This window comes from Neopelma chrysocephalum, unplaced genomic scaffold (genome assembly GCF_003984885.1).
Source record: "Neopelma chrysocephalum unplaced genomic scaffold, ASM398488v2 Primary Assembly neopelma1_68b, whole genome shotgun sequence".
NCBI classification, from domain to species: domain Eukaryota; kingdom Metazoa; phylum Chordata; class Aves; order Passeriformes; family Pipridae; genus Neopelma; species Neopelma chrysocephalum.
This window is the reverse complement of record NW_020897728.1, coordinates 1295599-1322506: the sequence shown is the minus strand read 5'-3', so window position 1 is coordinate 1322506 and position 26908 is coordinate 1295599. Positions and strand designations below refer to the sequence as shown.

The 26908-nt window shown below is 56.0% G+C and overlaps 2 protein-coding genes across 6 annotated transcripts in view; both read left to right on the top strand.

Annotated features, from left to right (window-relative positions):
* The first annotated feature begins 253 nt into the window (after positions 1-253).
* NDRG4 (NDRG family member 4) lies at positions 254-19620 on the top strand. Of its 4 annotated transcripts, XM_027685275.1 has the most exons (17): positions 254-362; positions 4077-4168; positions 4606-4650; positions 10891-10996; positions 12291-12411; positions 12672-12734; positions 12942-13002; positions 13297-13383; positions 13480-13536; positions 13867-13970; positions 14497-14553; positions 14645-14696; positions 15389-15436; positions 15676-15711; positions 15906-15957; positions 16613-16651; positions 17267-19620. In XM_027685275.1, exons 1-17 carry the CDS (start codon positions 326-328, stop codon positions 17419-17421), a joined length of 1212 nt encoding a protein of 403 aa, XP_027541076.1. In that variant the 5' UTR covers positions 254-325; the 3' UTR covers positions 17422-19620. The 4 variants fall into 4 exon arrangements, with proteins under 4 accessions (XP_027541076.1, XP_027541073.1, XP_027541074.1 ...); XM_027685272.1 differs by lacking the exon at positions 16613-16651 and having other exon boundaries at positions 255-362; XM_027685273.1 differs by lacking the exons at positions 254-362; positions 4077-4168; positions 4606-4650 and adding an exon at positions 8601-8732.
* Positions 19621-22281: 2661 nt separating this feature from the next.
* The window catches only part of WWOX (WW domain containing oxidoreductase), a 494604-nt gene continuing 489977 nt past the window's right edge, over positions 22282-26908 (top strand). For both annotated transcript variants that reach the window (XM_027685285.1, XM_027685286.1), the window contains exons 1-3: positions 22282-22419; positions 24578-24642; positions 25884-25941. In XM_027685285.1, coding sequence (XP_027541086.1) covers positions 22313-22419; positions 24578-24642; positions 25884-25941 — 230 coding nt within the window. In that variant the 5' untranslated portion in view covers positions 22282-22312. The remainder of the gene's footprint in view (positions 22420-24577; positions 24643-25883; positions 25942-26908) is intronic.

The window sequence follows — 26908 nt, the reverse complement described above, 5'->3', positions numbered from 1 at the left end:
CCTAAGGGAGCCTCCATCCCTTGTGTAACCCCCAGGGTGCCTCCATCTCCCGTTCGCTCCCTCCTCCCTAAGCACCGTCCCGAGCCCGGGCGCCCCCGCTCCCGATCGCGGCCCCGTCCCTCCCCTCGGGCGCCGGCGGGGGGAGGATCCGGCCGGCGGGGCCGTGCCCAGCCCAGCCCCTGCGCCGCCCCACACGCCCCGCACCGGCACCGACTCCGGCTCCGGCTCCGGCACCGGCACCAGCTCCGGCTCCGCTCGCTCCCCGCGCCGGGGCCGCCGCCGCCCCTCCCGCCCCGCCCCGCCCGCCGGGACCCGCCGCCCCGGCATGAAGGTGCTTCGGCACAAGATCGAGCTCCTGACAGGTATGGCCCGGCCCCCCCTCCCCGTGCTGGGGAGCAGGGAGGGGGGAGAAGCGAGGAGGGGCGGTGGGATGCGGGGAGTAGGAGCCTTCAGCCCCTGCCCGGGAGATGGAGCTGCCCCCCCACCCCTCTCGCCCGCTGCCTTTGCTCCCCCAAGTGTGGGCTGCCGCCCGTAGGATCGTTTTTGGGGTACGGGAGGTGATGCCTTGCTGCGGCGGGGAAAGCCCAGGCCGGTGGCGCTGGGGGAAGGGGAGAGGGAGTCGGCAGCCCCCTGGCAAGGGGGGGCGGCACAGCAGGCAGCCGGGGGATGGGGGTGGCCGGGGGACCGCTGGAGCATCCCTGCGGTGCCTCTCTGTTCCTCAGCCAGCCTCCCCTGGGAGGCTCCCCGCTGCCTGGGTGCCCCGAGGAATGGGCTGGGCTGGGCTGGGCTGGGCTGGGAAGGAGGCTGCTCTTAGCAACAGCCACTGTGAGACAGCCTGAGCCCCCACAAAGCCCCCCGCTGCCACTACCACTCCCGACCCTGCGATGCTCAGCCCCTGCGTCAGTGGCACCGGGTCCCCTGGCCTGGTGGCTCTCGTGGTGTGGCTGCCCGTTCCTGCGTCCCCCAGTTGCACCACACTGTTAGGCTGGGTTTTGGGGCCTGCTGGGGTGCAGACCTGTGCCCCTCATGGGGGCAGAGCAAGCTGTGGGTGTTCACCCTGCACTGATGGGGCAGGATGTGGCCCAGGCCGTGTCACACTCGGGTTTTCCCCACAGTGTGGGGAGCACATAGCGGTCCTGCTTGGGGGGCAATTCTGTGGGCATGCAGCCGTGTCTCAGACTGGGTTGCAGGTTCCCTTCTTCCCTCTCCCAGCCTCGCTGGAGGCTGCCTTGGCTTCACTGCCTGGCAGGGGCCAGCCCTCACTTCTCCAGCTCTGCCTCCCCGTCTGTTGCACACTGCTCAGTTAGCCTGGAGTATCCGTGCCAACATCCCGTGGGTGCCACATCCGTGCCAGGGCAGGACACAGGTAGTCAGTGGGGAGACTCCTGTGAGGCTGGTGCAACATCCGAGGGACCCCTGCCCTCCGACCAGCATAATTATAATTATTATTATTATTATTATTAATAATAACAATAACATCAACAATATATTTTTGTGCTATGAGCTGGTTCTCCTCCAATGATCCAGCAGTGGGCTGCAGATTCCTGGGGAAGGTAAGCCAACGTGACTGTTCCTGACCCCATCTGTATACGCAGTGCCAGGGCCCTGTTGGGCCAAAGCACTTATGTCCTGCTGGGCTTGGGACTAATTGGCAATTAGGGAAGAGGTGTGTCCCAGCTGTGTGGAGGAAATGGTGACATCACACTGGGAAGGCAGAGTGGGAGCAGAGGTGGGTGCGTTTGGGGTGGCACCCTGTGAATGGGTGCTTGTTGGAGGGGATCGGGGTGAGCTGCAAGGAAAAGGGCTTGTTTTTGGACACATTACCTCGGCATGAGATGGGAGCCAAGTTGTTTTGGCTAGGAGACCTGGAACTGTGGCTTCCTCACCAGCACTCCTCAGTGACAGCAGCTCAACTGGGCTGGGTGAGACTGCCCACAGCCCCACTGCTGCACTGCCAGGAGCAGGGATGAGGGTTGGCAAGGGAAGCAGAGCACACAGGGAAGGTGGCAGCGTGGCTGTGACCCTGCTCACAGGCTTTGGCACCCATGGGACTCCCCTACGTACTGATCCCTCCTCTGTCCCCACACTCAGCACCACTCCAGGTGACTGTCCATCGTGCGCTGAGGATGCTGGTTGGTGCAGGGCTCTGCCACGTCCCTCGCGAGCCAGCTGTGCCCCCCCACGGGAGCGAGGTCACGGGGCCTTTGCTCATTGCTCACCCACCCTCCCGCCCATATTAGCTGGAGGCTTTAATTAATAAAGGCATTCACCATACACTGAGTGCTGTTCCCAGCCACCCTGGGGCCGTGGCCACACGGTGGGTCGGCACAGGCAGCGCGGGACGGCTCCTGCTCTCTTCCAGACCCAGCTATCGGTGAGGCTCATTTTTCTCCCATGTTTTACCCCGGGGTTGTGGGGTTGCTGGGTCGGTGGCTCTGCAGGCTGTGTTGTCTCAGCTGTGCTGGTGGGCTGCAGGCCAGGGTTTTCCCCGTGCACGAAGCCCTTTATCCAGCAGCAGCAGCCCAGCCTGGAGCACACTCCCTGTGGGGCTGAAGGCACCTCTCCCCACTTGGGCTTTGTGTGGCCTCTGGCCTGGAGGGACCCTCTGTGCGTGGAGGCTGCTGGTGCTGGGTGCTCTGGGACTCCCGAGAGGCTTCACAGTGGTATTTCTCCCTCCAAACAGTTCTGGATTGTTGGATGGCTCCCAAGGAGCAAGGCAAAGTGCTGTGTCTGCAGAAAGCAGGCAGGTGGCACAGCCTGCTTGAGTTTTGAATAGAAAACCCGGTCAGATGAGCAAAAGCTGGCTTTGGAGGGGAGTTTATGACCAGCTCCTGTATTCGTGGGGCCCTTACAATGCTCATGGCATTGCTTGGACTTTCCACATTGTCAACCCAGGCTGATCTGGAGGTGGACAAAGCATGGAGCAGGCTCAGCTGAGGCTGTACAGATGGAGTGGGGTCTGTGTCTGCTGTGGTGCAAGCACAGCCCATACCATCCTTGTTATGTCCAGGGAGATTGTACAGGGTGGGAAGCCAGTGGAGAGGGTTTGGGATCAATGCTGGCCTATCTGGAGCAGCAACAACTTGTCTGGCCTTGGGAAATGGGTGGAAACAGAGGCTGCAAAGGCAATGCCTGAGGTCTGGATCCTGCCTGAGTGCAGATAATCCCCTTGCACTGGGACTTGCTAGTTACCTATCCCTACCTATACACAGGGGAGCCTGGATTGTTCCCTGTGTCCCCATGTCTGTCACCCTCTGTGTGCAGCCAGCTGCTGATCTCCTTAAATCCCTCTGCTTTCTGAGCTGGGCTTGTGCCTGGGGGTGTTTGTGGAGGTGCCAGCACTGGGGGTACGAAGTCCCTGGTCAGCAGCACCCAGTCTCACAGTGCTGCTTAGTGGCAGCTCCATGGAGAAGTCTGTCCCTGCAAGCCCTGGGGCTGAGGTGCCAGCTGGCCAGCACCTGCTTCATGGACAAGGAGAAGACTTTGGGAGCAAAGGCTGCACATTTGGTTTTCTCCCATCATTACTATACAAACTTCAGGCTGTCTCTCTGCTCTCTTTCTGCTTGGAACATCCCTCTGCCTTCCTGGCATGGCTGAGAAACATCACCCCTTGCTCTGGCTGTGCAAGGAGATCTTCCTCTGTCCCATCCATACCTATCTGCAGCCTAAAACCAGCCAAAAAGTTGGAATTTCTCTCTTTGATTGATGGTGAAGGCTGGGATGGAAATTGGGATGTTCTTGCCCTGGTGCTTATGAGATGACCAGCATGGACAGATGAGATTGATCTCTCAGTTTGAATAAAACTGTGTCCTGGAGACAGGTTTGTCTTTACCTGGGAGAACTGGACCCAGGTAGGAGCTGGGAGCTGAGCTCATCTAGGCACTGTCTGCTCTGTGCCTGCTTCCAGCTCTCAGTGGAGGGGCTCACTGCAGCCCCTGGACAAGCTGAAGCACCAAGTTCCCATGGTAGCTGGGTGGAGTGAAGCTGATTTGGGTCCCATCCCAAAAGGCTCCGGAGGGCTGGGGCGAAGGGGACAGAGGCAGGACCTGCCCTGACACCTCCCTTGCCCTGGGCAGGGCTGCTGCTGCAGGAGATGACCATGGCAGGGCTGCATGAGCTGCGCTTCACCGAGGAGAAGCCGCTGCTGCGGGGACAGGACGCCGAGCTGGTGAGTTTGGTGACCTCGCTGGCTCCAGCTCCTGCACACAACGCAGGTGCTTGGGAGGGGTTGTGTGCTGGTACGGGGCACAAGTGTGGTACTCTGTGTGTGTGTGTGCTGGTGTTGGGCACACGTATGTGCACATGTGTGGTGTTCAGTGTGTGTGTGGGTCGGGTTTGGCGGGATGGGGGGTGTATGTGCAGACATGGCACATACATGCTCATACACACTCGTGTGTGTGCCCACATGCAGGTAGTGCCTGCACTTGTGTGCAGGTGTTGCAGATGTGGGTGTATGTGTCCACCTGTGTGGGCTCTGGGGAGTGGGTGCCTGTGTTGTCGGGGGGCTTCGTGAGCTGGGTGGGCGGAGGGTGCTGCGGAATTGAGTTGCTGTGAAGGGATGTCTCTGTCCCTAATGGCTCCTTCTCCTGCTCCTTCTCACCCCAGGAGAACTCGGATGTCTTCCTCTCCACTGTGGACACAGACTGGAAGGTAGGACCAGCCATGGGTGATGCCCCCCACCCTGGGTCTTGCATGGGACAGCATCCTGTGTCCTGTGGCTGGGGAAGGCTGTGGGGCACTGAGCGGACCCAGGGGTGTTGCTGTCCCTCCTGCCATGGGGACACAGTGCCTGCTTGGTGTCTGTGCATGGGGCTGCACATCCATCGTGGTCCTTGTCAGGAGGGGATGTGGGACATGCTGCCAGCCATGCTCTGTGCTGGCTCTCAGATGTGGCTGGTGGGCACTTGGCCATGGGCTGGGGACAAAACCTTTAAAACAGGCAATTTCTTCTCAGGAAGGCCGAGCTGCTTTTCCAGCCCCTTTACCATTGCCATGGCAATGGTTTCCTGGGCAATGCCAGCTCCCTGCTTACATAAGGATGTTTGAAAGCCTCTTTCTTTTTTGGAGGGCTGGGGCATTGCCCCCTGTACCACCCACCTCTCTTGGAGAACAGGGCCCCTCTGCTCCCTTGGCTAGCACCTGCCCACCTTGTACCTCCATTTCACCTCTCCAGAGGAGCCCCACAATATGGCTTCAGGGATTGTGGTGGGGAGAGCTCATGCCTGGCTCCTGTGTTGGTCTTTGTCCCTCATCAAGCACCAGGCTCCCTCTGCAGAGACTGAGGTGCAGGAAGATAGGGAGGGAGGGCAGTTGGGCTCCCAGACCCCACCTTGCTGCCTGTCCCTCTCCTAAAGCATCCCTTCTCCCAGGGGACACCAGTAATTGACTTCAGGTTGTATTTTGCCACTTTGCTAGCAACTGGGACCACTGGGAGGGTGGGCTTGGGTGGTGCTGGCTGAGCCCTGACAGGTCTGGCACTGAAATAACAGCACCTGTAAGGGTAAAATAAATCTGGGTTTCATTCATCCCGGGAGAGGCACAGGGGAGCACAGGTGCCTGTTTTAGCAGCCCCAAATTAGTGCCCAGACTTCTGGTGCTGGCCTGCTTGGTGTCTGTCACCTGTGTGGCGGCAGGACGCTGATCAGGGAATGAGACCTTTTGTCAGGATGCTGTGTGGTGGCTGCTGTGGTTCACAGAGTGGCAGACTTCTTGTGGCCCTCTTGAAAGCCACAAAATGATTAAAAAATGGCAGTGGTCAGAAAAGAAATGGTGCCCTTCCCAACAGCTCCAAAGCTGATGAGATGCTGGGGTTGTGAGTGGCAGGGTGTGCAGGGCTGAGCTGCTCCTTGCTCTGCTTGCTCAGGGTTCCTGTTGGCCACTGGAGGGAGGGGAGACCAAACTATCTGGTATCACCAAAATGAGGGCAAAGAGGAAGATGGAGATGTGGAAGCAAAGGGAGGTGGCTGTGCCAGGCTGCCCAGACCTCCCAGTAGCACCACAAGGACCAGTATGACTCTTGCTCAGCTGTGCTGGGGCAGGGCTTGGTTGGCACTCGAGATGCTAAAGAGCAGTGACCCTCCCAGGACAATCTGCATGCCAGCATTTCAGGGATAGGCCCACGGTGATGCTGAACCACGTCCCTGGTGGTGCCAAGTGGAGCGGGTATGGACGGCAAATGCCACAGTGATGCTTCTCCATCCCCTCGGGACCTAAAAAAGGAACTGGCCAAAGATCAACGAAACTTTTCCCAAGCCAGCCGGGCCCTGTGCCCTCTTGGTTCCACTCCAAGAGCCTCAGGGTAGGGATGGGACGAGTTTCTCAGGCTGTGCCAGGGCAACCCCCTCCTTTTCCCCACCTCGGCATTTGCAGGTTGGCTCTGTGCAGAGGCTGGGGGCTGCCTGCCATTCCTTGGGGAGATCTTACCCTATTTTCAAGGCTCACCTCCTTGGGATAATTCAATCTACCCCCCAGCTTAACTCTTCCCTGTCCCTCTGCTCCTCCCCAGAGCCCATCACTGCTCCCTTGGCAGGATGCTCAGGCCTGGCTGGAGCAGTGGTGGGGAGTGGGAAGCCCCCACTGCTGCCAGCTGAAGTGAAGCCCTGGGGGCTGCTGACATAAGCCAAGGTGCAGGAGTGCCAGGGGCAGGTGCCCTGAGACCTGGATGCCCTGCATCCAGCAGGAGGTCTGGGCCACCCGCCAGGCAAATGGGCCAGTAGCCAAAGGGGTGGCAATCCCATTTGATGCTATTCAAGCAGAGTCAGCCTTGCTCAGCCCTCCCATCTCCCTGCAACCCTTTTGCTTTCATGCTTTACTTCACCACGGCTCTTCCACCCCTTCTCTCCTCTCCTTTGCCACCTTCTGTCTTTTTTTGCCCCTCTGCATCTCTTGTTTTTTTTTCCCACGGGCTGTGGCTGCTCAGGCTCCTTGGCTCCACAGGCAGCAGGGCTGGGGAAAGCAAAAATGGCACCTGAAGGTGTGAATGGCTTTGTACCTGTGCCAGGAACCACCTGGGAGCTGGGCTTTCCTCACACAGCCGGTCCTTCATTCGCAGAGATGCATCTTTCCAGGCCTGGGTTTGAGCTCCCTGCAGGACAGAGCAGAGCAGAGTAAAGCCTCTTTGGTGGAGGCAAGGTGAATGCCACCCCTCTGCCTGCCTGTCTGTCTGTCCTTTGTCCCATATCTAGACCCCCTGGCTGCCCAGCCCCGACTTGTTTGCAGGACGTGGCTTTTAGTGGCTCCCTGAAGGGCACCAAAGAGACCGTGGGACTCCTTCTCCACCTGAGATTGTCCAGCTTTGTCCCAGTTCTGCCAAGCTGGGCAGCGGTGCTGGGATGGGCAGGGACAGGCAGGGTGCAAGGGAGTGGCACCCAGAGATTGCTGGGTGGTTTTGGGGCTGTGGTGGCACGAGGCTGTCCATGGGTGAGAGTTGCAGGCAGATGGAATTGCTCTCTCACAAAGCCTTGTTGGAATCAGGGAAGAAACCATCTGCCTTCATGCATGTACACATGGGAATACACGTGTGTGTGTGTGTGTGTGTGTGTGCACAGCATGTGTCAGTCCAGGGACAGGATCCAACCCCTTGGTGCTGCTGGGTTGCCTTTCCTTTGCCTTATTTACCTGCCGCTGGCGATGTCCAGGTCAGGGCTAAATCCTGCACTTCCCCCGCCTGCCATCACCCTGCAGCAGGTGGGATGACTGTGCTGCTGGGTAAGGTAACAGAGGCATCTGTGCAGCGTTCACGTGTGTACATGTGTGTGCCCCTCTGTGCACGTGTGTCCAAGGTTCTGCATGTGTGCAGGTTTTTGTGCATCCATGAACATTAGCGATGGCCATGGCATACATGCTAAGCACACGGGAGAAGGATGCAGCAGGCGTGCTCTCAGTATGCACATGACCATGGACATACATGTACAGGAACATGTGCTGACACAGACACACTGGGCCTGGCCCCGTGGGGGTTATGCACAAGTATTTTTGGGGTGCGTGTGCTTCAGTAGGTATCGTATCGATTTTTCCAAAGTTTGCATGCACAGATGTGGTTTTGCCTGGTCCCTGTGTGCCCATGTTGGTACGTGTTCCTGTGCATGTACATGCGTGGTCACGTGCACACGTGGAGCACGCCTGCCTCGTCCTCCCGCTGTTTGTTTGGTGTGTCCCCATGTCCATCTGTGGCTCTGTGTGTGCTGCCTGTGCATCGCTGCGGGGCCTTGGCCCGGCTGGCTGTGGGCTCGACCATGATTCTGCATGTTTGTGTGGGGCTGGGTTCCATGTGTGTGCAGTGGCTGCAGGGAGCATGGAAGGGCTCTTCCCAGACCGTGCTGGGTCTGTTGTGAGGGGTGCGAGTGCAGCCCGGTCCAGACACCCCGCCTGTGTCTGTCTGCCGAAAGAGGGAAGATGGAGAAGGTACCGCACGGTGCCAGGCGTTTTTTCTTCATAAACAAGGGTATTTGGGGCCAATTGGAGCATGAATAATTCCCGCGGCAGCCAATGGCTGAGTGCTGGCTCCATCGCGGCGCTCGCCCGCAATGGAGGCCAAACCTGCCGAGGGGGAAGGGAGAGGGAGGGCTTAGCGCAGGGCTGGGGCTCTGCTATAAATCGAGGCGAGGGGCTGAGCCAGCGCAGAGCTCTGCTTCGCCCCAGCCCTCTGCACTGCCGGGAGCCCGTGCTTGGCCCACACTGCCAGCGCATCCTCATCCACCCACTTCCTCACCATGCCGGAGTGCTGGGATGGGGTAGGTACTGCCGTCCCCGTGTTCGCTGCCCTCCCTTCCCAGGGAATTTTGCCCCGGTATCTCTCCCGCTTGCCCAGGCTGGGCCTTTGCACCCAGCAGGGCTCGGTGTGGGTCAGGCAGGCACTGAGGAAGGGTGGACCCACTGCTGGGGAGCCCTTCCTTCCCCCAGCCCTGCTGCCGCATCCCTGACGTGCCGCAGGTTTTGGGGACGCATTGTCCTTGAGCATGTCCTCCCCGAGCCCGGCGGAGATGCTGCGCCGAGGCTGAGGGTGAGTGGCTGCGGCCCGTGCTGGGGCTGTGTGCTGATGGGGGGGCTCACTCCCCCTTCCCCACCCCCTGGGTTGCAGAGGGAGAAGGTCTCTTGCTGTTTTGAAGCAATCCCTCGGTTGCCTTCCGGCCTCTGGGTGATGGCAACACCCGATGGCAACAGGCTGGTGAGTGAGGTGGGAGCACTGCAGCGGTCAGCAGGTAAACTGGACATGGGTGGGCTCTGTCAGACACCTATGGGTGCTGAGACCCGCATGCCCCTCCTCGCTGGGGCTGTGGGTTTTCTATGCCCCTCTCTCCTTGCTGCCTGCATCCCCTGCATCCCCAGCCTCTCCCATCCAGAGAGCATCCCTGCGGCAAAGGGCAGGGCTGTGGTACCCAGCGGTGCTGCAGAGGCTGCACCATGGGCAGGATGTGCCTGGCTTGGCGGGGGGTGGGGAGCAGGAGGCAGCAGTGCTGAGGATGGATCCCCTACATTGGGCATGTGATTTTGGGGTAGGATTGAAGGCTGAGCTGTTGGGGCTCTGATGGGGACCGTGGGCATGGTGATGGCAAGGAGGCAGCCCCGTGCCCAGGATCAGACCACATGGATGCCTCCTGCTCTGTGACCTTGGGCCAGGCCCTTCCTCTGCCTCAGTTTCCCAATCTGTTTTGCAGAGGGATGTCCCTGCTCATGGACTGCTGCCTGATGCAGCTGCAGGGGATGGAAGGACAGCTGTGGATGAGGGCTGGTGGGGTCAGGGTGCCCTTGGGAGCCGAGAGTTTTCTCCACAGAGTCCTTGAGGTGCCTTCAAGTGCTGTGCTTCCCCAGGGACAGCAGATCTCGGTGAGGGGAGGCACTGCAGCGAGGAGACCCTGTCCTGAGGTGGTTCCTCCCACCCGAGGCCTGTGTCCTTCAGAGTCCTTGGTGGCGCGTAACCCGCGTGAGCATCCACGTACCTGCTCCCCTCCCACCAGCCCATCCGTGGGGCTGCCAGTGCCAGCAGTGAGGACCGTGATGGTTGGGCACCCTGCCATCATCTCCTGCCTGGCCCTGCCCAGCACGTGATGCTCCTGCACCCACCAGATCCCAGCCTCTAGGTCACTGCCAGTGGACTGGCTGGCAGGCGTGAGCATCTGGAGGTGACCTCTGGTCCCTTGTCCCTGGGCAGCACCTGGGCTCACAGCCTCGGTATCCCTTGCTGGCTGGGAACAAGGGCCAGGGCAGCAAGGCTGGAGCCCTCCTAAACAGGGAAACTGAGGCACGGGATAGTCTTGTTGTCTGTTTGAGGGCAGTGGCATTTCAGACCAAAGGTTTCTAAAGTTACTTTAGCTGTAATTTTGGGATCTGGTTGCAGCGTTTCCTGGAATGGCGTCTGGGTTCTGACCTCTGCCTGTTTGTCCCAGGCACAGCAAATCGCCTCCCAGCTAGGCCATGCTGTGAATCCCCACCCTGTTGCCAAAATTTCCTCAATCTCAGGCCCTTGAAGATCTCCTGTCCTGTCCTGTGGTCCACCTGTCCCATCCCACGATCCTCCTTTCTCAAGCCCTCTTGGATCCTATCCCTTGATCCCACCCTGTGGTCCCATCCCATGATACACATGTCCAATCCTAAATGCTATGATCCTTATCCACAGTCTTCCCTTCCCTTCCCTTCCCTTCCCTTCCCTTCCCTTCCCTTCCCAAGCTGATGGAAGCTGGGAGCATTTGTATGTGATTTGTCCTGCTTTCTATCACCTCTGGGATGCCCAAAGGTGTTTTTTTTCCCCTGTAACAGCTGCTCCTCTTTCCCTTGTCCTCCCATGGGACCAGCCATGTGGGGAAGCATGCACCCAGTGAAGGGTGTGATGGCAGGGCAGGAGAGGATGTCTTAGGGCAGGTGGGCATCACCCCATCTCTCCTCTTCCCCCAGGAACATGACATTGAGACCCCCTATGGGCTGCTGCACGTGGTCATCCGGGGCTCTCCCAAGGGGAACCGCCCGGCCATCCTGACGTACCACGACGTGGGGCTCAACCGTGAGTGGTGCTGCTCCCTGGGCCGAGGGTGGTGGTGCTCCCAAGGGCAGGTGGGAGTGAGCCCGAGGCTGCATGGGGTGCCACGACATAGGGCCAAAACCCCTGGCTCAGCTCCTTTGCCTCCCTCCTCCCATGGAGGGTCCCCAGGCTGCATTCGGTCCCCCCAGGCATCTGGAAGCACCGGGAGAGTTTGGATGCTCAAAGCCCAAAGCCCGGGCCAGGCACAGCCAGGAGTGCTTGGCTACCCTGGTGCTGTCTGCCTGCCCCCCCACACCAGGCAGGGATGGCACACGGGGGGTGCAGGGTTGGTCCCCACTGCTGCCACCACCACCACCAGCCTGTTGGTATTCAGAGCATGGACCCAGCTGGCAGCAGGATGTAGTGGGGGACAAAAGAGACTGGGAATAGCAGGGAAGGAGGGACCTTGACAGGAGGGAAAGGAGTGACCCTTGGCAGAGGCTCTGGATGTGGAAATGCTGCACTTTCTGTCAGCCTGCAGCCTTGGTCCTGCACCCCAGACCCCTGCCCTGGGCTGTGCCCTCCAGCTGAGCCAGGATGCCCAATTCCCTGTGAGCAGGGAGAAGCATTTCCTGCTCTGCTGGCAGCTGAGGCTGAGTCACTGACAGGCAACGTGAGCTGCCTCAGCATCACAGCAGCTCTGTCGTGTCCAGGTACACGTCATGTTGGCTGCAATGGGCCCTACAACTGCCTCATCCTCACAGTCTGGGAGGGATATCCTGGCACTGATGCCATAGGGCAGGACCTCTCCAAGCCCCAGCAGTGTCTGTATCCCGCTGTAATGGCAGGGGCCTGTCCACAGCAGCACTGTGCCTGTTTCTTTGACTGTTTCCAAGCAGGCAGATTTGCAGCTGTTTCTCAAATCCCATGTTTGCTTGAGCCCTTTCTGGGGATTTTGGGTGGAGCCGATAGTACTCCAGGCTGCTAATCCCACTGCCCGCTGGGTGGTCTTGCAGCCCTGGGCTTTGAATCCCCCAGTCCCATCCCTCCAAGGCTCATCAGTGAGGCTCACCCCAAAGTCCTCATCCTCTGGGCTGTGTCTGTCCATCTCTGTGCCTCCCAACACCTGTAGGGATGCAGCCCTTGCTGCAGCAGCTGTGGTCTCTGCTGCAGGGATGAGGAGCGTGGAGGGAAGGGGATGGGATGGCTTTGGTGGCATGTCACCTCCCTCTTGAAGGGCAGAGGGAGGGCATGTAGCCTCTGTCCATGCTCCCCTGCCCCACCAGGCCCCAGTGCCAGGGTGTTTGGTTTCTGATCTCCACCTGCCCTTTGACAGACAAGCTTTGCTTCAACACCTTCTTCAACTACGAGGACATGCAGGAGATCACGAAGCACTTTGTGGTTTGCCATGTGGATGCACCGGGCCAGCAGGCAGGAGCCTCACAGTTCCCTCAGGGGTAGGTGTCAGTTTGTTCAGGGGCCCACTGGGATGTCACCTCCCTGTCCTTTGGGTTGTCACTGCTTGGCAGTTGTGCCCTGCCTGTGGGTCTCTCCAAACTGTGTCAAAGCCCATGGCAGACGACTGGCCCAGGGTGGGCAATGGGGTGGTCTGCAAGTGGGTGGCATTTCCCTGCCCACTTCAGGCAGGCAAGCTGCCCCAGATAACCCACTCTGAATAGGGTCCATAACCAACATTCTGTGCCTCCTTGTGTCACAGGTACCAGTATCCATCCATGGACCAGCTGGCTGCCATGTTACCCAGTGTGGTGCAGCATTTTGGGTGAGTCAGCCTCTCCTCCACGGCTGCTGGCTGAGGGTCCTGGGCAGGGAGATGGGCAGAAGGAAAGGGTTTGGAGCTTGGGGAGTTGTCCCTGTAAGCTGGCAGCCTGCAAATCTTCTTGTGCCCCATGCTGTGGGTGGAGGAGTGTCCCAAGGAACATGTACTGGAGCTGACTGTCCCACCCTACCCACCTTTCCATATTTCCAGGTTCAAGTACGTGATCGGGATCGGTGTTGGGGCAGGAGCCTACGTGCTGGCCAAGTTTGCGGTGAGCCTGGGGCTGGGATGGGCTGGCCCTGAGTTGCTGGGACCTGCTGTCAGCCAAGGGCATGGGGAAAAGCAGGAGCTGACACCTCCAGGCAGTCTCTGCTGCTGCAAAGGCTCGTGGAGGGATGCGGAGCCAGGATGGCAGTGCCATGGCCGTGGTGTCTGGGCAGCCTCGCCACAGGTCTCCCATTGCTCCATATCAGCTCTGTGCAATGCCTGTGCAGTGATGCTGGTGGGGGCTACCCAGGGCATGTCTCCCCTCCCCTCTGAGCCTTTCCTCTCTTCCTCACTGCAGCTCATCTTCCCTGACCTGGTCGAAGGACTGGTCCTCATGAACATCGACCCCAACGGCAAAGGCTGGATTGACTGGGCAGCTGCCAAGGTGGGCAGGGACCCGACCCCTCCTGCTGGCCCTGGCGGCTCTCTGGGGCAGGAGCCAGCCATGGCAGTGCTGTAACTCCCTGTGCTCCCTCCACAGCTCTCTGGCCTCACCAGCACACTGCCGGACATTGTCCTGTCCCACCTCTTCAGCCAGGTAAGGGCTGTGCATCCTGCCAGCCCCCTGACACCAGCCCCCTACCCAGCACCCGGCTGGGTCACCTGGGCTGTGCCCTTCTGGGTGCTGCAGTGCCTCTGGACCTGACCCAGGGTCAGGGTCAGGGTTAGTCAAGCCCTGCCTGACGTGGGGATTAGCCTTGAAGAATTTGTGACCCATGCCCACGTCCTGCCTGGGTGTGCAGCACCCCTGTGCCAGCTGCATTGCCCAGCATCCTCCTCCTTGTCCCTGCTGACCAGCATTGCATGGGCTGGACTGGGGGAGCAGGGTATGTCCCTGACACCTGATCTCCATTCCCTCCTGGCACAGGAAGAGCTGATGAACAACACGGAGTTGGTGCAGAGTTACCGGCAGCAGATCGGCAGCGTGGTGAACCAGTTCAACCTCCAGCTCTTCCTCAACATGTATAACAGGTGGGTGCTGCAGGCAGTCCCTGTCTGTGCCAGGGTGAGGGGCTGCAGTGCTGGTGGGTGGCTCTGAGGTCACTGTGGGGACCCAAACCCGTGTTGGGTGCTGTCATCACCCTGTTGTCACCTCCAGCATAGGCAGGCAGCAGTGCAAAGTTGTCTGCCACTGCTGGCTGGGGATGTGGGCGTGGTGGTACCTGTGCCAGAGGCTTGCCATGTCCCAGACCCCACCACCATGGGTGCACATCCCCTGGTCTCCTCTTGCACTGGGTGCTGGCACAGGCCTGGGAAAGGGGGCAGAGATGCTGTCCCATGTGTGCAGGGGGTTGGGAGCCCTGTCACTCTGCTGGGTGCTGCATCCCATGGCATGGGCTCTGCTTAGGATGATTGTGGCATCCTCCTTCTTCAAGGTGCTGGGACAGCGGGGCTGGGTGCTGCTTCCAGAGGCTGGCAGTGCCACAGTTCTTGTGCTGTGGCATTGGTGGTGGCATCTGCCCATGGGCTCACACTGGCCCTCTTTTTCCTCCATCAGCCGCAGGGACCTGGACATCAACCGGCCTGGGACTGTACCCAATGCCAAGACGCTGCGGTAAGAGCTGTGCTGGCATGGAAGGGTCCCAGGGCAGTGGAGTTCACCCAGCCCAAACCCTGACCATGCCCCTTCCTCCTCTCACTTCCAGCTGCCCCGTGATGCTGGTGGTCGGAGACAATGCGCCTGCTGAAGAGGGGGTGGTGAGTGATGGTGTACTGCCTGTAGGGTGGCACACAGATGATGCCCATGCGTGGGCACGCACATGTTCACTGCCTGCTCAGACACATGTCAGCTCCCATGGGAGCTGCGTGGGAGCGTGCTCGTGTGGGCACCTGTGCACATGCATCTGTGCATGGTTGCCACACCTGGAAAACCTCCCCTTTTTCATATGCCCAGACGTGCTCACAAATGTGCCCACTCAGATGTGTCGGCACACGGGCACACTCCCTGCTTGGCCTCGTGCACCCAAACAGCCGCTGGGGTCCTTCCACACATCCACATGGTTGTCCACCCTTGCACAGTCAGCCACAGTAGTGGAGGAGTCCCCATCTCCACATTTGTATGGAATGTGTTACTGCACACTCGCCCCCCTCCTCCATCGCTTGTACCTCTGTGCACGTGCACATGAGCACACTTGTGTGCGTGTACACACGCCTGTGACACACGGGATGCCTCACCAGCCACCCTCAGCTCCCTTTCCAGCCCTCACCCAGACACTGCCTGGTAGAAGGAAAGTCCCCTCTGTCGTTCTGCATGGCTCAGGGCTTGCCTAGTGTCCTGTCTCCTCCTGGCCAGGGTGGGATATGCCAGCTGGAATGCTGTGGGCCAGTTGGTGGTACATGTGGGCAACTTCTGCTTGGCCCAGGGCTAATGTCATTTCTCTTGCCCACAGGTGGAGTGTAACTCCAAGCTGGATCCCACCAACACCACCTTCCTGAAGGTAGGCCAGTGGAACGGGGCAGCTGGGAGGTCCCTGCTGCCCATGAAGTGCCCCACTGCCCTCTGCCCCAGGGCTGCAGAATGTCCCCATCTCCCCATTCCAGGTCCCTCCTGGCCATTGGGGCTGGGGATGTATGGGGAGAGCAGGGTGGCCCCAGCAGTGGCATCCTGTCGCGGGTGCCAGGGGATGGTGGATGGGACAGGCACCCTCCCAAACTAAGCAGGACCTTCTCTCTGCAGATGGCTGACTCCGGTGGGCTGCCTCAGGTCACACAGGTGAGCCCCCACAACTTCCCCAGTTAACTGGATATACCGGTCTTTGAGACATGTACTGGTGCTGTCCCTGGCTAGCTGGGAACGGGCTGATGAGGGCATAGGGGTCTTGTGCAGGGGCTGCCAGGGGTGGCCTGGGGCTGAGCGGGGATCTCAGCCTTGGTGCTGCCTCAGCTCAGCCAGCTCTCTCCCTACAGCCAGGCAAGCTGACCGAAGCCTTCAAGTACTTCCTGCAAGGCATGGGCTACAGTAAGTGCTGGGGCTGGGCCTGGGGCTGGTGTGGGACTGTGTGTGCACGTGTGTGTGTGCCTGTGTGCACGTGTGCTGACCCTGCTGCCAGAGAGGAGCCTGGCACCGCTGTGTGTCCGACCTGATGGAGAGCTGCATGTGTCTGTGACTCTGTATGTGCAGGTGTGGATCATGTCTGCCCCTGTGTCCGCAGAGGCATGGGATGCACAGGCTCTGTGTGCACACAGACATGTGTACAAGGGCTCTGTGTGTACATACATGTGTGGACAGGGTCTCTGTGCAAGCGTGCACACGTGTGTGTGTTTGTGTGTGCACAAGCAGGGGCTGTGTGTGTGCAACAAAGACGAGCGAGTCCATGGGCACAAGTCTGTGAACATGTGTGTGCTTAGGTCCATGACCACGTGTGTGTATGTGTTTGGGTCTGTGCATACCTGTGCGTGCATGCAAAAGTCCGTGTGCACACGTGTGTGTTTGCAGGTCCATTGCACGTGTGTGTGTGTGTGTGTGTGTGTGTGAGCAGTTCTGTGTGCCCATGTGCAGGTCCCTGTGCAGGCACACGTGGGGCTGGGTGGGGGCTCCTGGCCCAGTGGAGCCCAGAGGGGGCTGATGCTCTCTCTCTGCCCTCCCTGCCCTTCTCCCGCTCCACCCCTGCCAGTCACCCACCTGAAGGATCGGAGGCTGAGTGGAGGCACAGGTACCGCTCAGAGCTGCTCAGCCCATGCCCGCTGCTGCATGGTGCCTGCCTGGCCTGTGCCCTCGAGCTGCCTGGGCACCTTTGGGAGCAGCCTGGGTGCGGGACTGGCCCTTCCCAGCCAGATGCCCACTGCCTCGCTCCGCTTCGCCTGAGCCGGGGCTGAGGGCTGAGAAATGGCACTTGGAGAAGCCCCCCTCCATGCAGGCACAGCCTCAGCAGTGTGTCCACTGTGCTCTCCTCCAGCTGTCCAGGAGCTGTGCCCATCGGGCATCCTGGCTGGGGGAGGGTGTCACCATCCCTGCACACCCTGGGGAGCCGGGGGAGTTCCCATTCCAGCTCGCTCCTTCCCTGGAGCGTGGCAGCCAGGGGTCCCCACTGCCTGATGCCTGGAGGTTGCATGCCCAGGAGTGGGTCTGGGGTGCAGCCTGTCCCAGGGCCCTGCCCTGCCGTCCCTTACCAGCCTGGAGCTGCTCATGTTGTCACAGCACCGCTTGCTGCAAGCTTGTGCCCGGGCTCATTCGCATCGGGGAGCGGGACCGGCGGCAGTGTTGGCTCAGGTCCTGGTGGTTTTCGGAGGGAGCTGAGCACCCCGGCCGTCTCTCTGTGCCCGTGCAGTGCCATCTGCCAGCATGACCCGCCTGGCACGCTCCCGCACGGCCTCCCTCACCAGCGCCAGCTCTGTGGATGGCACCCGCCCACGTGCCTGCACCCACTCGGAGAGCACCGAGGCCATGGGGCAGATCAACCACACCATGGAGGTATCGTGCTGAGGTCCACGCCCGCCACCGACGTCTCCTTCAGAGCCATCTCCCATCCGTCAGCATCCCGCCAGCACCCACCCGCCCCGTGGACATCCTCCACCAGGGCCCTCGCTTCTTTGGGGTCAATTTGTCTTCTTTGCCGCTGGCCTCACCCCCTTGTCTGGTACAGGAGAAGGAGAGGGGCTTTGTCCAGCAGTCACACATGGTTCTGCATTGGTCCTCACCCTCCCTAGCATCGGCTTGGCCCCGGCTTGGGAGGGTGGGTGGCAGGGGGACAGGGCCAGGATGGGGTAGCAGGGTCAGGGTGGTGAGATGGGGACGAGATGTTGGGATGGGACGGGATGGTGGGATGGAACAGGACGTGGAGAGGACACAGGAGGTAGGTTGGTCCCCCAAGGTCAACTGATGGCTGACCAAGTCAAAAGGAAGACAGGAACAGGGAGCAGCGCTTATTGGGAGGTCACTGGTCCGTTCTTAGGGATGCAGCTTCCATTTCTCCCTGATGGCCCTTTCTGGGGAGAGCTAGCACAGGATCCCCCAGCACACCCAGGACCTGCTGCCCCAGAGCTGCCTGAGCCTTGTGAGAAATCACATCCCAAACTTTCTTTGCCCTAGTCATGTACCCTGAGGGCTGCCCCAGGGCAAGTGGAGAGGGGTCAGCCCTGCTCCAGAAGCCATCAGGGCAGGAGGGTGGCATGAGTGTCCCCCTGCCTCTGCCCATGCCCTTGCCTGTGATGGCACTTCCTTGGTCCCTTGTTGCAAGAAGGATAATCACCGCCTGCCACAAGAAATGCACCAGGAAGGGGGCAGTGAGCTTGCTTGGTCCCTGCCACGCTGTCAGCTCCCCTCCCAGCTCTTGGGCTGAGGCTGCCAGGGCCCAGAGACCACTGGTTTTGGGGATGTCACACAGCAAATCCCACCTCCAGTTTTGCCACAGCCTGTAGGTGTCACCACCGTGGAGCCATTAGCAATAAGATGAGACACTCCCCCTGCCATGCTGGGGAACCCTCAGCACCCTCTGCCCCACAGGGTGCATCACCGCAAGGTGCTGGCAGTGTGGGGTGACCCATGGGACATGGGGAGCACACCAGTGTCTGGCTTTGCCTGCAGAGCCGGCCAGACCCACCATGGCCCTCCAAATCCACACCCCCCACCTCCGGCATTCCGCCTGCGCGCTGAGCGAGGCGTCTCTCAAGGGCTTGGCTCCCCCCCGAGCCGTGGGGCCCCATCCGGACTCCGGGTGGATCTGGTCTCTCACAGTCAGCACAGAGATCCACGTCATCCCATAACCCCACCACTGGCCTGAGCTGCCAGAGCAGCAGAGCCCAGCCCCTCCTGCGCCCGGTGTAAGGCACAGGTAAGGCCCTGGCTCTGGTGATGGGTGCTCAGGTCTTCGTAGGTGTTCCATGGCGGACCTGAGCAGGGACCTGTAGGGAACCCACCGGGTGCCACCATCTGGGCGAGCAGAACCAGCCCGCTGGAAGCAGGTCCCACCCAGCCCTACAAAAGCATTTGCCCTCCCCACCCCAGACCCCATCCTTGCTCCTCAGTGAAGGACACACAGGTCCTGGGGCTCCCAACGGGTGTATGAGGGCTTTTGGCCCTGAGACCCGTGCCCCACACGACCCCTCACAAATTAAAAGGCCACCCCAAAACACCAGTGTCCCCATTTGTCCCCCACTTTGTTCTGCTGTGTGCTTCCTTCTTGGTGTGACTCTGAAAGCTGCGTAGCTCCTTTTTACGGTAGATACTGCTGCGATCTCTTGTTTTTTCAGCGTGTCTTTCCAGATGATATATATATATATAAATACCTATACATAATATATATATAAGGGTTTGCCCAGTCCCTGACGTTTTTGGGTTCACTCCTCCTCGCATTCTTGTCCAAGCAGTGCCGTGTGGTTTCCCTGGAGGTGGTGTGGCTGTGCTCGCCTTCAGTTCCTCACCTTGGTTTTGTTGGTGGGTTTGTTTGTTTTTCCCTGGTGGTTTGTTCTTTTGATTTTTGTTGGTTTTCCTTTTTTCCCAGTCACAGCAGAATTTAACGCATTTTCCTGTCTGAGTGCAGCCTGATTTTGTCACAGCGGCATCAAGGCTGCAGCACTCATGAGACAGCAATATGTAAACCAGATTTAACTAACCTGTTGCTGTAGAGAGGATTTACTGTGTTGGAAATAAACCAACAAACTAATAAAGATGTTGAGAACCTGCTGTGCTCTTTGCAACATGCTGCAGGGAAATGGGTCTGAGCCCACCTGGGGCCTGCCTGCAGAGATCTGGCAGGCAGGGAGGAGAAGGGGGGACACCTTGTCCACCGACCTCACTAGGGATGCCCATGGAGGAAAGCCCAGCACCCCATGGTGCACAGGGGGGGAAGCTGTGGGGTGCTTTGGCTTTGGGGTGCCCCATATGTCAGGAGTGGATGGAGGCTGGAAAGCTGCCAGCTGTAGCCCAGTGAGGTTGGTTCCAAGGGGTGCCCACTGGGGAAGGAAAAGACCCATGGCTGCACAACTCAGGGGATGAGCAGAGTTCTTGGGAGATCCAGCCTCACTGTCCTCTACCAGGACTGCAGGCTTCCTGTTTGTCTCCCCATCAAGGTCTGAATGTTCCAGGCCATAGCCCTTTCCAAGTGCACGAAGCTTTCCCTGGGAAGGATCATTTCCTTACATCCTAGTCCTTGTCCCTGCTCCAGTGTGTCAATGTCTGCCTTGTACAGGTCCAGACTGGTCCCAGTCCCTGAAGAGGGTCCCAGAGCCTCTTCACATTCATGGTTGCCTGGGGTGGGCAGAGAAGAGCCTGGACACATGGAAAGGGAATGCAGACTGCCAAGACTGAGCTGAGAATTGGGCAGGCAGCCCAGGAGCCTTTCTTGGCTGGCTTGCCTGCAGGGGTCTGCTGGTTGCCCCCCATGGCCAGGGTGAGCCTCATCTGTGGGGTGGGGGGTGTTACACTGTACACCCTCATCACTGAAATGCTGTAATGCTGCTGGACACATTCAGGACATACTTTGTGCTACACAGATGGCTGGGATGGGATAACTGTCAGACAAATGATTTCCACGTTCTGACTGAATGCAATTCACAGAGCACTGGATGCTGAATACTAACAGACTGCAACAGAAAGAAAACTAACAACTACCTATTCCTACAGTACTATTGCTAGATTAAAACTCTTCTTCTATACTTCAAATACTGACTTAAATAATCAATTTTCTTGGGATCTGGCACATCTCACCACTCAGTCAGTTTCAGCAGCTTTCTGGAACCAGAAGTGAGCATGTCACTGAAGTTTCCCTTCCCTTATGTTTACCCAAGAAAGTATGGTCACAGCTTTTTTTAATACTGCCAGTAATACTCACATGAAATCTGGCTCTTGATGATGCACGGGTTTTTATTTCTAGCAGGAGGAGATAATTTAATACGTGTAATTCCTCAGGGGAACCTGCAAAGGGACGGGAGCAGCAGGGCAGAAATAAAAAGTTCAGGCTGCTTTTTCTGGCCAGATATGGATGCCATTAGTGAGGAGTGAGGGAGCCATATAGGTCAGTGCCTCAAATAGTGCATGAAAATGCGACTCAAAGGGTCAGAGCCTGTGGTGCTTCTTTGAGGTTGCACTGCCACCTGGTGTGGTCTGCAGCGCTCACAGCCTCTGCCCAGCACTGCCTTTGCCTCGTTGGTTTAAAACACCTGCCAAAGGACAACAATGCTGATACAAATGCTGATAATTTGGTCTGGTTATGTAAATAGATAGGAATATGTCAGCATACGGGTATGGGAATCAAAAGCAGCTGAGCAATGGGAACAGTCATTCCCTCTCCATCTGTCACAGCTGCACAGGGGCTGCCAGGACAGAGTTCCTGCCAATTCACTGGCCAGGAATGCTTCAGCCTTTACAGCTGACTGTGTTTGTGTCGCCAGGTGAGCCAGGCTTGGCAAAGGTCACTGTGTTTGTGTTGCTGGGCAGGTGAGGCAGCCCACAGCCTCCCCCGTGGGTGTTAGCACAGCCAGGTATTCCTCTCCAGACAGGCCTTCCTGCCATGGGGGAGCTCTGACTAACATGGCCATGAGGAAAAGTCTCATTCCCGAGATCAGGTGGTGACAACCAAGAGCAAAAAGCTTAAAGAACAGTTCATTTCCCATTGTTTTCTAAGCCTTCCCTATATTCACACCCATCACTGAAAACAGAGGGCTGGAAGCATTTAACGCCCTCAAAATCACAGAGTTGTTAGGATTGGAAGGGACCTCTGGCGATCATTGAGTCCAACCCCCCTGCCAAGGCAGGGTCACCTGGAGGAACCTGTGGCACAGGAACATGTCCAGGAGGGTTGTCAATGTCTCCAGAGAGGGAGAATCCCTGGGCAGTCTGTTCCAGTGCTCTGACACCCTCAACATAAAATTCTTTCTTATATTGAGGTGAAACTTCTTGTGTTTTAGTTTATGGCCACTGCTCCTCATCCTGTTGCTGGGCACCACTGAAGAGTCTGGCACAGCACCCTTGGCACCTGCTTTTGAGATATTTATACACATTAATGAGATTCCCCTCTCTGTCTCTTCTCCGGACTAAACAAGCCCAGCTCCCTCAGTGTGTCCACGTAAGAGAGATGCTCCAGACTCCTCATCATCATCCCTGTGGCCTCTGCTGGACCCTCTCCAGTAGCTCCTTGTCTTTCTTGTACTGGGGAGAGCTCAGCACCGGACACAGCGCTCCAGGCGCGGCATGACTAGAGGGGCACAGAACCCCGACATTCCCAGAGCTCAGCTCGGCCGGGACCCCTTGGATGCTCAAACCCCCTCCGCGGGCGGGGTTTGACGGCTCTGCCGTGGAACTACATCTCCCATGGTGCCCGGGCCGGCCGGAAGCGCGGGGCGCTGCGGGGGCCGCGCGGGGAGCCCGCGCCGTGCCCATGGCGGCGCTGAAATACGCGGGGCTGGAGGACACGGACAGCGAGGAGGAGCTGCCGCCGGGCTGGGAGGAGCGGACCACCAAGGACGGATGGGTTTACTACGCCAAGTAAGGGGAGGCAGGGCGGGCGAGCCCGCCCGGAGCGCTCCGACCGCCCGATTCATCAGCGCCCGCCGAGCCGCCGGCGCTGCCGCCCCGGAGCGCGGGTGCGGGTGCGGGGCAGGACCCGCCGCGTCCCGCCCGGTGCGGCGCAGAACGAGCTGTGCTGGGGCTGAGACTCGGTTTGGGCTGGGCTGCGACAGCCACAGGGACAGCGGCAGCCGCCCCTGCTGAGCCCGGGGCGGTCGGGGCGGTGCGGAGCCACCGCCGCCCGCCCCGCGTGGGAATGATGCTGGAGCCGCTCCTGGATGCGGGAGCTGTTTTTCAGCGCACCTCGTGGCTCTTCTCCGTGTTGAGCCTCACACGGTGTCGTGGGTTTCTTAGTTTTCCTCCGTCTAGGAGCGGAGGAGAAACAGGTCCGATGGAAGTTGGGAGCTATAGGTGCAGTCCTTCACCTCTTCATATGCCACAACTTGAGCAAGAGATAAAGTTTCGCGTTTAGCACCATCTGCTCGTGCCGCTGGAAATTGTTGTATCCTCGTAGGTTACAAAGAGGTTGTGCCACAGAGGGACCTAACTCAGTGGAATGTATATTTATACACTTTCTCCTCTCGTGTAGTTTCTGTAGCCATGCTGATCTTGGGATATGTTTTACTCTGTTTAGAGCTACAAAATTTATTCCTTTCCACAAAAAGTATAGTTTATTCTCACCTGTGGTGAGTTGGCATCTCCCTCCCAAGTTCTGCTTTACAAACACTGGTGAGAATGTTTTTGTTTATCCACGCTTTGTTTGTAAACCCTGCAAATTCTCTAGATGTTTGTTTTTCTTAGGCCGAGTGCCTGTATATTTCTTTTGATTTCAAAAGCTCTTGCCGAAAGGAATCACTTGCTGAAAGTAGCAAACCTGCAAGATAATGAGATACTACTGAGCGTAATTTCTACACAATTAATTCAACAGGCCAGTTTCTTAACTGTTGTGAAACTGGACCGATTCAATTTAATGACATGAAATAAATATATCTTTACTATCTGAAAATCTATCCCAGTGTGTCTAAAAATATATTTTACATGAACAGGTGTTACACTGTTGCTACCTTTAATGTGTGCTCTGTATCTGTGATACCTCTGCATATTCTGGAAATTTGTTTTAAACCTCATCAACAATATGAACTTTAAACTTAGCTGGAATAGCATGATTTTGATTTTAGACTTTTAAAAAGGTGTTTATGATGAGTTAGGTGTGCACACAGGTGCACAGCCATTTCTTTGTAGGCTGCAGTAATTTGGTTAAATGTCTTGCAGCTTGTGCAGGTCACACAGGTGCAATTGTTCAGTCTCAGATCCCCAGCAGTGATTCCTGTAATACCTTATGTTGACACTGTGGGGTTGTTGTAAGAAGGGAAAGTTGCTTATGTTGTAACTTGCTGTTGGTACTGGGCCTGGGGGTTAGTGGTTATTTGTGTGTGTTATTCAGTGCTGTTGTCAGTCTTTATTTCACATTTGGGCAGCTGTCATTTTGGACACTCAAGTAATCCCTGCCTGACTCTTAATATTACAACTTGGTTCTTATTTAAAAATATTTAATGACAGATAAGATTTTAATATGCAACCTGATTTTAGCACTTTGGATATCTTAAGACCTTGTTTATGTGCAGACCACTTTGCCTATTAGTCTGTAGTCCAGAAAACCTTATGAGAGAGTAATGTGATACCATTATCAAGTCTATTAAATAAATATCCTTCTATTCAAGGCCTGTGGGTAAACTTAACTGTCCAAAGCTGCAACTGCTCATGTGGAAATCCAAATTACTTAGCTTATAGCCTGCAAATCATTATTATTAGGCAAGAGTTTTAGAAAGGTGCTTTTGTAATTTGAAAACTTTCTATTATTACTAGTTTGGGCTTTTTTTTTTCCTTATTCCTGCCAAGGTTCACCATCTTTTTGGGTTCTTTTCTGAGTCTGTTAATGTTAGTTTTTAATAAGTTTTGGGATTTTTTTCTTCGCATAAGTAACAAAACTTAGATTGGAAGTCAAACATTTCTTTGAATTTTTATAGAGTCCTGTCCTCTCTGGTTCGTTACTTTCAGAACTGTGGCAATATTTTGGATTACATCTGAAAGATTATTAGGCAATTTTCTAAAATCTGGAACTTTTCTTTTCCTGCAGCCACCTGGAAGAAAAAACACAGTGGGAACATCCTAAGTCTGGGAAGAGGAAACGTGTTGCAGGAGGTTCGTGTTAAGCTTTTGTAAGGAACTGAAATTATGTTACAGACATAATTTCCTCCACAAACTTCAGCTGATTATTAGTTGACTCTAATCACCAAGGCAAACCCAGCTGGCAAAATACAGGTGATTTCAGTGGGGTTTTGCTTCTGTGACTGAAGTAGGGTGATCACTTTGCAGTTTTATGGCTTTCTTGGATTGCTCCATAAAGTCAAAGTACCATTTCTAGGTTAGAGGGTTTGTTTTAGTGTGGCTTGTAAAGCATACAGTCCAAATCTGGAGTTCTCTGATTGGGTTCTGATTTCCTGGTGTCTATCAGATAACATTTATAGTTGAATTATATTCTTCAAAGACCATATTTCATTAAAGAATATCCCTGGCACAGAAGGAAGTCCCTTTAGTTTTCGTTTTACTTGTTTTCCCCAACCCAGCTGAACGTTTGTGCTGGAACAGGAGGCACACAGTGTTGCAGGACAATTCCAGAGGAAAATGACTTCTTAAGGGCCTTGGATCAGAGCCTTAAATTAGACCTTCCCAGAAGCTTCTGTGTGGTGCACCTGGGGGTACTATACTATTGGCAAACCATATTTCTTTTGGCATTGGCAATCTGACTATAAGTGGAATGTTTTCAGCAGATCTTGTGTTGATCAAATTAAAATGAGTACTTTTCAGCTGGGGTTAGAAATACTGGGAATGCCATCTGTTAGGTGGTTTTGTAGGATCTTTTATATAAGAATTTGTTTTGTAAAGATTTGTCATTTTTGTTTTTTTATCTGTCCTTTCAACTTCATAGAATCATAGAATCATTTAGGTTTGATTTAACGTATCTCGTGCCCACTTGAGGGTTGTGATCTTTCAACTTTTCCTACATTTAGTTCAATGGTTTTTGCTGTTTACTTTGTCAGGGAGAGATACTAAACTGTGAGCAGTGTAGATGTGTATGTACTAGGAAGCATGACTGCATTTTGCTGGTTTGTGCTATAACATGAAATAATCTATATGAAGATTTTTTTTAGATTATACTTAACCTGCTAGTTGTTACTTTTGTATGGGATCTCCTGTATGTTGTACTTTTATGAGAGAGCAGTTGTGTGTGATTAGGGAAGCAATCCTTCTTTCAAGTTCTGATATTCAGGTGCATCACCTACAGAAATAATGCAGAATTGTGTCACATCTGTCTGGGAAATCACATATTGGAGTGTACTCTAATGCCTGAAAATAAAGTTACTATTTTATGTGCTTCCTAGATCTGCCGTATGGATGGGAGCAGGAGACTGATGAAAATGGACAAGTCTATTTTGTAGAGTAAGTATGTCAAACTGTAGAATATGTTCAAGTAGGACAACTGTTACATGCTGAGTAGCCTTTTGAGTTATGATGCTGTGACAGCATCAGCTGGGAAGACAAAGAGATTAATAAGTACAGCTTCAGAATCCTTATACACATATTAGAGTTGTAGCAGTGTCTAAACACCCATTTCTGGTCTTCTGAATTCTTCCACTTGCACAGAAATAGTCACTTGGGTGAAGTGCTTGCACATCCACATCTCAGGATGTGAGCTGACCCTCAGGCAGTGTTTATGTAGGCTCATTTTGTTTGTGTACCTTTAGGGATAAACTCTGTATCAGGAACTTTAAAAACACACCCAGAACTTTGTGTCTGGTTGTTAACATTGCAGTGATGCTTTAAACATACAAGGCAAAACCAGAATTGTTGCAGCTCTGACTCGCCTGGAATGTAAAGCGTGGACAGAGAAGAGGACAGGGACAGAGCTAGCAAAGAGTTTTAGAGAAGTGGGAGGGGAGGAAGTTCACAGAAGCAGAAAAATATTTCTGGGCATGTTTCTGTTTGTGCCTGTTTAATGGCAGAGTGAAAATGGGGTAATTATCTTAAACTGATTTATTAGAATAAAAAATATTCCCAGGCCAAAATATCAAGTGTAGCCTCTCTGTCCTGTACCTCAGGGCTGAAGACTGAAAGTTGTTGCTTATTGTGTCTTTCTGATAATTGTCTGAAGAAAACTAAAACATGGTTTTATAGAGGTGAGCCTGCTCCAAATTGTGCTGTTTGCTGAGCTGATGTGAAGCTGCTTTTTTTCAGTTGTTTGAGAAAAAAGTACTGAGCTGCATTTGCCCTTGGTGTATTGTTTCAAGGAGTAGTGTAGGCCCCTTTTGTGGACCTCCTAAGAGAACACGATCTTCCCTAATATAATGAGATTTTTTTATTTTTCCATGACAAAATTCTGCCTTTTATGTCAGGGGTTCACGTGAAG

Bases quoted from the DNA above. Each gene is read 5' to 3' on its own strand.
- NDRG4 (XM_027685275.1), top strand. From the start codon at position 326: ATGAAGGTGCTTCGGCACAAGATCGAGCTCCTGACAG. The intron at 12,412-12,671 runs GTAGGTGTCAGT...CTTGTGTCACAG, and splicing joins GCCTCACAGTTCCCTCAGGG to GTACCAGTATCCATCCATGG. The intron at 14,697-15,388 runs GTGAGTGATGGT...TCTTGCCCACAG, and splicing joins CGCCTGCTGAAGAGGGGGTG to GTGGAGTGTAACTCCAAGCT.